This window comes from Protomyctophum bolini (genome assembly GCF_963924005.1).
Source record: "Protomyctophum bolini genome assembly, chromosome: 14".
Taxonomy (NCBI): Eukaryota; Metazoa; Chordata; class Actinopteri; order Myctophiformes; family Myctophidae; genus Protomyctophum; species Protomyctophum bolini.
The window spans coordinates 11,585,728-11,593,800 of record NC_137875.1 but is presented as its reverse complement, the minus strand read 5'-3'; the positions used below and the strand labels follow the sequence as shown (position 1 = coordinate 11,593,800).

The following is an 8,073-nucleotide window of genomic DNA, read 5'->3' as shown; positions in this document are numbered from 1 at the left end:
ATACATGCACAATCACTAATCGGCACAACTGATGATATTTCTAATGTGATTAATCCGTTCTCAAATCTGCTATTAACGGCTAGGTGTGCTGTCATGCTCATTTCACCATGGCTGGATAGCCTATTTCAACCAACTGCTTGGTCAGAAAAACTACCTGTATAGTAATGTAAATATTTCATTCCACTTTTGTCTTTTCTCTAGTTGTTTGTGCGACTCCTTTGTGTATCACCAGAGGGGGGCTCAACTAGTACCAGTGGTTGGGAACCTCTGCTCTAATAGGTGTGGTTTGAATATTCTTCCCTGTGTATTTTTGGTTTCTTCCTGAAAGCTGAAAGCCTTTGAGTCAAAAGGCCCAATGGCAATACCGGTACAACACCTGGTATCATCACAAAATCATCCCCCCTCCACCATTATCATACGAGAACAGCTGTGAGCGAGGTTTAAGTTCAGGATGGTGCTAAGATGAAAAGCAGGTACACTTAATGAACTGGTGGGTGTGGCCACATAAAAGCATAATTTTAACACTTTCTGTACACTTGGAAAAAGAAAATCATCATAATGTTGCCTGATGTTTTACTGAAAAAAAGAAAATCATGGCACTCCATTTTTAATGATATGATATTATGCTGAATACATTGAATACAAAATTGCCTGTTTCTTTAAAGACACCCCAGAATACCACATAATATTGAACATGGCAAGTAGCACACACTTCTTTCTTGTACAGGATTGATCATGAGCGTCAAAGATTCACCTTGAGGCTGTTAGTTTACAAGAGCAGGCCTTTGATGCTGTGGGACTATCGATTCCAAAATATTTACCGGAGTGGTGTTATCTCTCCCACAGCCCCCGCACATGATTTATTGGCAGTACCTGTAATGTTATATCCACTAAGTCACAGCTTTATCTTGACATTAAGAGCTCCAGTTTGCCAAGCGTGATGTTAACAAAATGTGACTCACGTACAAACCATACATAAGGGGACAGACACTATCATCCAAGAAAGTATGTCTGTATCAGAGAATATTTATTTTACACACCGCTACTGTCTAATCTTTCAAACTGAAACCCCCCCAAAATGAACGAGAAAATGGTGCTTCTGACTTTCTGATGACAGACTACATACTACTAGTGTACTATATTATTTAGGCCCCACAATCTATAAATCTCACACTATTAAGGCAACCGGCCGGTTCCACGCGCTGCACAAGGCGCCCTTTTTTCACTTGAGCACCTGCCCCTCTAAATGTCTGTGCACGCCACTGCATACTACTACTTACCTGCTGAAGCTTCGCTTTCTCAGCTCATCTCATCTCATAGGTTACACATTGTGAACATATACGACGGCATGCTAAAAATAGGGCCAGGTTGAAAGTGCACAAGGAATTAGGTTTTATTGTGCTGCTGTGATTTCTGCTGGCTGAATGGAAACTAGTTTGGACCAGGGCCAAACTGCTTGTTCACACAGTACACTGTCTGTACAGCAGAGTGATTGGGAAAATAGGGAAACAATTAGTCAGAGACTGCATGGTGTGACACCTGTTAACCCTCCAAACATCCTACTAATGTGATGATCTACAGTGGAGGTGCATGATATACTGCATTCTGTCAAGGCTACGTAAGCTCATTTATGAAACAATCTGGACACGGAATTTGGTTATTAATGCATGTATAGTGAACTTTATATGAATCTATTCTAAATCAAACAAATCCATCCTGCTTGGTTCACTGAAGGAGTGAGCTAGCCTATTACAGATAAGTACACACTGTATTGACTAAATCCTTTTTGTTGCTTTGTATAAGGCATACAAGCCAAATGTGTTTTATTTTTATTATGTTTTTATAATTGATATTTAAGAAGCACAGCACAGCATTGTAGAAAATCAGTTTTCCTTTTGCTTCTGTTCTTTCTTCTCTGTTCTTTTTGTTTCTCTTATCTTTACAGGATAATTATTTTAATCATTAATAAGGTGGGCATAATAAGCTTCGGCTTCAGCCCAAACCTTTTCAGTCAACTGTAACTTTGTAACCCTCATTCTGTATGTTCAACTGCATTGTTTAAACATGACTGTTTTTAAACGTATTTAATTTAAGCTATAGAGAAAGTAATACAATTAAAGCCACATTGTACCCTTTGCTTGTAGGTTGCAAAAGGAACTAGGAATGGGGGAGCCTGTACAGAGAGGAGGCATGTCCTAACACCTCCATCTTTCTGTCTGTCTGGGGCATGATGTGATGAGAGTATGAAACTGGATGGGGCAGTGGCAACTGGCTAGTATACATCCCATAAGCCGGAGGGACAGGAGTGTTGTAATTCACTACTTAGTAGTATATAGATCCCATAAGCCACATGGACAGATGCCCGATTGGCCTCCCATAGCCTCTCAGTTACTGTATTCGATAGCCTGGAGGGATGACCGCTCTCACAGAGGCTCACATAGGTGGAGGGGGGGCATATAGATGGTTGTCGTTGACGAATTTTGATGAAATATGAAGAAATATGATGCTGATTGTGCACGCACACACACACGCACGCACACACACACACACACACACACACACACATACACACACACACACACACACACACACACACACACACACACACACAGTACAGACAGGAGTGAACACAAAATCTCCAGGTAGAGATAATAACTTATAACCCAATATGGATCCTTGGATAAACAGTTAAATGCTCCTAATCACCAACGGCGTGAATACCTGTAAATATGCATGCAAGTCCACATATGAACTAGGAGGGGAATCTCAGAGGAATGGCTCACCTCTCATCTAAAAAGGCAACAACCTAATTAAAATCCAGGGAGCAGATGGCATAGGCTTTGTCTGGACATAATGAGTTGGTGAGGTGGCGAGATGAACTGGACATGGCAAGACAGCTGTGGGGGTTTTGTGAGGTGACCTGCAGGTCCCATCTTTCCCCCCGGGCCTGGAGCAAAGGTGCTACAGTGTAGCTCAAGTCAGCCCAGCAGATGACATTAAAACTAGTAGCCTATGTCTGCACAGTGCATTAATTAGGCAGTAGGGGTGGGTTCAATTAATCAATATGGTAATTACATCGTATTCCTCCCCGATAATTGCATTGTATCGTACCTATCGATACGGCAAATGTGTGTGTGTGTGTGTGTGTGTGTGTGTGTGTGTGTGTGTGTGTGTGTGTGTGTGTGTGTGTGTGTGTGTGTGTGTGTGTGTGTGTGTGTGTGTGTGTGTGTGTGTGTGTGTGTGTGTGTGTGTGTGTGTGTGTGTGTGTGTGTGTGTGTGTGTGTGTGTGTGTGTGTGTGAGACGCAGCTTTAACATCAGCATCTCAGTTACGATATATATGATTAAATCTTTTGCATTTATCCATCAAAACATAATTTTTTATTTTTGCCCCTTGCTTTTTGTTTAAATATCAATTATCAATCAAGTTTTTCAAATTGATTTGGACACTTTAAATATATTTTACAAATATATGTGTCAAAACATTGCAAATCGGTGGTCTAGGACTCTCTGCAAAAGTAAATGTAGTCTTCTTCTGTCGTATGTCCTTAGACCTTCAACTCTGTTGCAGCAAAGCCAGTCCAGTGTGTCATTGTCTAGGTCAATTAACCCACGATCACCATTCGGTGGCCGGTATATAGGTCAGCTGGTCAGCACGTGTCTGAAATGTCTTCACATCGTCCACTGACCACTGCCCCAGCTCTAGTAAATGTACTGATGCATGATCGTATCGTGATACGTATCGATCAGGAGGTTGTTGGCAATGGGCAGGCAGTGTTTGTTCAAGTCAGACTAGGTTGGGCTGGGCTGTATGTGAATGCCTGATGCAAAAAAAAATAACATTTCTTCTCATTTATAAATGTTCCGCCATTCTCTGCCAACTTGGCAGTTCATATGCATTTGGTAAACACCAAATGGTGAACACCTGTTGCCAGGGGGCATTTCCTGTCTGCCCATTCTCACCAACACTTTTCCAACTGCCACTCCATCCTGGTATTAAACAAGAAAACAAAGACATCGCAACAAAGTATCACAATACTGGCATCACCAAGTGGCTGCTTTCTTTCTTAGATGGAAGTTATATTAAGCAGTGCATGACAAGAAGTGCATCGTTTATTTGAAAAGTGAAAAGTAACAACATTATTAGATTTACTTTACTCTTTGGAAAGAGAATGCTCCGCCACGCTCCTCCTGTACCTGGCGTGAGGAAGAGGCAGCGGCGGGCAGCAGAAGCTGGCGTTCAGAGTCCTGATGGGCAGCAGCAGGTCAGATATCCAGAAGTGAGAGTGTATCTGGTGGAGAGGAAAATGGGCCGCAGCAGGAGGACCTTTCTGACCCAGCTGGCCAGGTCCAAGGGCTTTGTCGTCGATGACATCCTCAGGTTGGGATTCTGGACTAGATTTGTTGTCTTGAGAGAAGCAGTTTTGCTATAGTATTAACTTAACTTAACTTAACAGAACAGGATTCTTTGCTGTTCTGTCTGAGGAAAAGCAGACGTTGTTAATGAAGTGTGTGTGTGCGTGTGCACGTGTGCGGCATTTCTTCTTTGTTCCATTGTCCTGCTTGTCTTGTGTTTAATTGCCACAGATTCCTCCAGGATCTATATTCTCAGAAATATGGGTTTAAGATAGAACCTTTCCTAATTGTTCTTTTTTTAGATGGAACCGTACAGATCTAAAAGAGATTTATGTTCACCCTTGCCCATTTCTTACATTTCCCCCCCCCCCCTCATGTTCAATTGTTCATGTCATGAGAAGTTAAGGGTCGATTGTCTAAGGATCTGCAATAATGTCATTATAATTACTTAATCAGGAAGGAAGACCATTCATTTCTGGGAAGATTTAGTGGACTGTGTACTCTGGCCATGGCCCACAGCACCTCCATAAATAACATCAGGATGGTATAGAAAGAAAGTTATTTGCCAGCCCAGCTAATGTTTGCTGGCAACAGCAGTAAAGCAATGTAGAAACACTGCAAGAAGAAACCTTTTTTGGATGAGTATAGGGAAAAAAACAGCAGTATACAAAAACAGCAGTTTGGAAGTCATTCCTCTAGGAAAGTTTCATGAATTAACAGGGATTGGTTTTTACTTTGTGTAGCGAGCACTAATCTACCGCAGTGGTTCTCAAACTTTCATGTCAAGGACCCCCAAATTGACACTTATATTACCCCATAGACCCCCATAAGAGAAGATGTTTACAGCTCTAGCAGTGACTCAACCATTTTAATTTCAAGGATCCCTGCAGATTGACATGCATTGGGCTATACAGACCCCCATTTAATGGCATTTCTATCTCTGGGACCCCAATTTATATCGTAAAGCCAATGTTAATATAAGTGAGTTAAAGACCCATGAGGGTCCATTTGGTTCCTAACTATCCGTTTAGCTAAGGGCCCCCTTGGGACTCCCTCAAGGACCCCTGGGAGTCACATTGAGGAGCACTAATCTACCGTACAGATGCATGGAAACAATGCATCATCTGTCATCTCACAGGAGAGATAAGGACAGAGTATGTTATGTTAATTCATGTATTCCATTTATCAGTGAATGTGATGCAATGCATTGTGTTCTTGTGTTCTTGTCTTGTGACGAATACCAGAAATAGCTGATCTACACGCTCACAAGGTGTCACACTGGTATTTTCCAGTATTATGTTTGACTATATTTTTGATCAATGTTTTACATTTTCACCTGTAAGTGTACAAAATAGGGACGTGTGGTTGAAAATACATGGTTAAACTTAAGGGAGTTACTTGACAAAGATCGGTGGCAGTCCTCCATATGACAGCTGCGTTCCAACGTCACAGTTGCCAGGTTTAGTTATGGTGAGTGATGCCTTGCAGCACTCTATGTAAATAAGGATGCATTGTGGCAGGCCTATAGGCGGCAGATGTATTGAGCAGAGGTCTGTTTCAGCTGTAGTTCGATCTTTCTGGGAGTGAGTGTGAGATAGCGTGTGCGTGTGTGTGTGTGTGTGTGTGTGTGTGGTGTGTGTAAACTTTCCCTTTCTGTCAGTCTCTCTGTGTGTGTGTAAGAGTTTAAACTTTTCTTTTCTGTCAGTCTCTCTGTGTGTGCGACTGTGCGTGCGTGTGTATGTGCGTGACTGTGTGTATACGTGCGTCTCAGCCAGCTTGAGCGTCATGGCAATATTCCCAGAAACCCATCTTGAACGCTCTCCTACGGTTACGCTTGGCTTGATGCAGTTGTTTGAAACCAACGACAGGAAGTAGACCGCGGCTCCTCAAACTGACGGTAATTCTGCAAGTGGACAAATCTGTTAGCAGCTGCAGTTTGATAACGCTGCCTTTCTTCTACTATCTTGAGCAGTCTGTGGCACCACACACACACACACACACACACACACACACACACACACACACACACACACACACACACACACACACACACACACACACACACACACACACACACACACACACACACACAAATGACCTTTTGTCTTGAACTACTGTTTCATGCTACAGTAGTACAGTGTCACCTGCTTCCGTAGAATGACTACCTGTGTTGGCTAGTCTAAATGATTTCCCTTGGTTGTTTAGTTATAATAATGGGTCATGTATGTCCAAAACCGTGAACTTCTGTGCGCCACCTTTGTATGATGAAGTATTAAGGCATTCATTTTAAGGCGAAAAAACCCCCCATAAACAGTTTAAATATGGATATATGAGGTTTCTGCCCAACAGCATTGTTATGCATTGTTTTGCTCACTGCAGTTGTCTCAAACACCTCCAGGAAACAAATACACAGCAGCTGCTGGCTGTGTTATGAATAGAAATTGTGAGTCGTGCATTGAGGCCTCACTTAAGTTGTCTTGGCTCTGATATTTTATTTATGGATGTCTTAGTTATGTTTGGTTTTAAAAATGCATATACAGTACAGTGAGTCTATTCTGTGCCTTTTCGTGGTGGGCAGGGAAAGGTTGAGTGCTGGAGACAGCTCTCCGTATCAAAGCCCATTGACTTTAGACTGTCCTTGCTTGCTTGCTGAGCTGGGCTCAGGGTCCCGCTGTTTCTCAGAACTCCAATCTGGCAACAATCTGCATGCTACCTAGTTTACTTGTCAATCTCTTCTTGCATTAAATTTGGCTCTGCAACATCAGATATCTATCTATCTATCTATCTATCTATCTATCTATCTATCTATCTATCTATCTATCTATCTATCTATCTATCTATCTATCTATCTATCTATCTATCTATCTATCTATCTTAGTTTAGTCCCTTTTCTCTCATATAATCTCTCTTATTTATATATATGTAGGTGTATTCAATAATGTGCATTCAATCAATGTCCTGTTGCGTTGGTCAGTTGCGAAACAGCTTTAAAATTCAAGTGAAAGGGGCTTCAGTGGAGCAGAATCAATACCTGCCACCGTTACGTGGCAAGCAGTGCTGCTGATTAAATCAGTGACGTGGGAATGGAAGGACACTTTTGCCACTGAGTAAAAATGAAAATGCCTGAATTAAATGGGTTTTTGCAAAAAAAAAATGTCTCTCAATTGCCTATCTCACATTTGACTGGGATTAATTTTAAGGTCGCTTATCCAGCCTGGGTCTAGACTCTAGAGAGTGGATAGGGAAACGGTGCATGCAAATGTGTGTATACAAATTATCTGATTACAGTAGGTATAGACTCTAGTCTAGACAGGATCAGACCAATTAATTTAGAATAGAAATCAGGCTTTCCACAGTGATGCAAGGTTGGTTACATTTGTGGGGAAAAGGCTGAAGTTAATATTAGGAGGAAAACATCCATTTGAATTCTGAGATATAATGTTGCAATAGTGAGAATAAAACTCGTTGAGAGCTTGTAGATCTGTCTGTTATTGACAACGTGAACGAACCCTGACACCAGCGCTGCAAATACAAACGGGTTGAGAACCGCAGACGCGACCGTCTCTGCAGCCCCGTTTGCAACGCGTTGAGAGCTTGTAGATCTGTCTGTTTTTGCAGCACTGGTGTCAGGGTTCGTTCACGTTGTCAATAACAAAATAACCTATATAACAGGCGGAGATGAAGTGAAGTTCAATCAGTGCGTTGAATGGGCGACTGCG

The 8,073-nt window shown here is 41.9% G+C and overlaps 1 protein-coding gene across 1 annotated transcript in view; it reads left to right on the top strand.

Annotated features, from left to right (window-relative positions):
* Positions 1-4,281: 4,281 nt before the first annotated feature.
* The window catches only part of dntt (deoxynucleotidyltransferase, terminal), a gene marked incomplete at its 3' end in the record, with an annotated part of 105,160 nt that continues 101,368 nt past the window's right edge, over positions 4,282-8,073 (top strand). Inside the window, exon 1 of the mRNA XM_080782162.1 lies at positions 4,282-4,379. Within this exon, the coding sequence (XP_080638288.1) occupies positions 4,306-4,379 (74 nt within the window). The 5' untranslated portion in view covers positions 4,282-4,305. The remainder of the gene's footprint in view (positions 4,380-8,073) is intronic.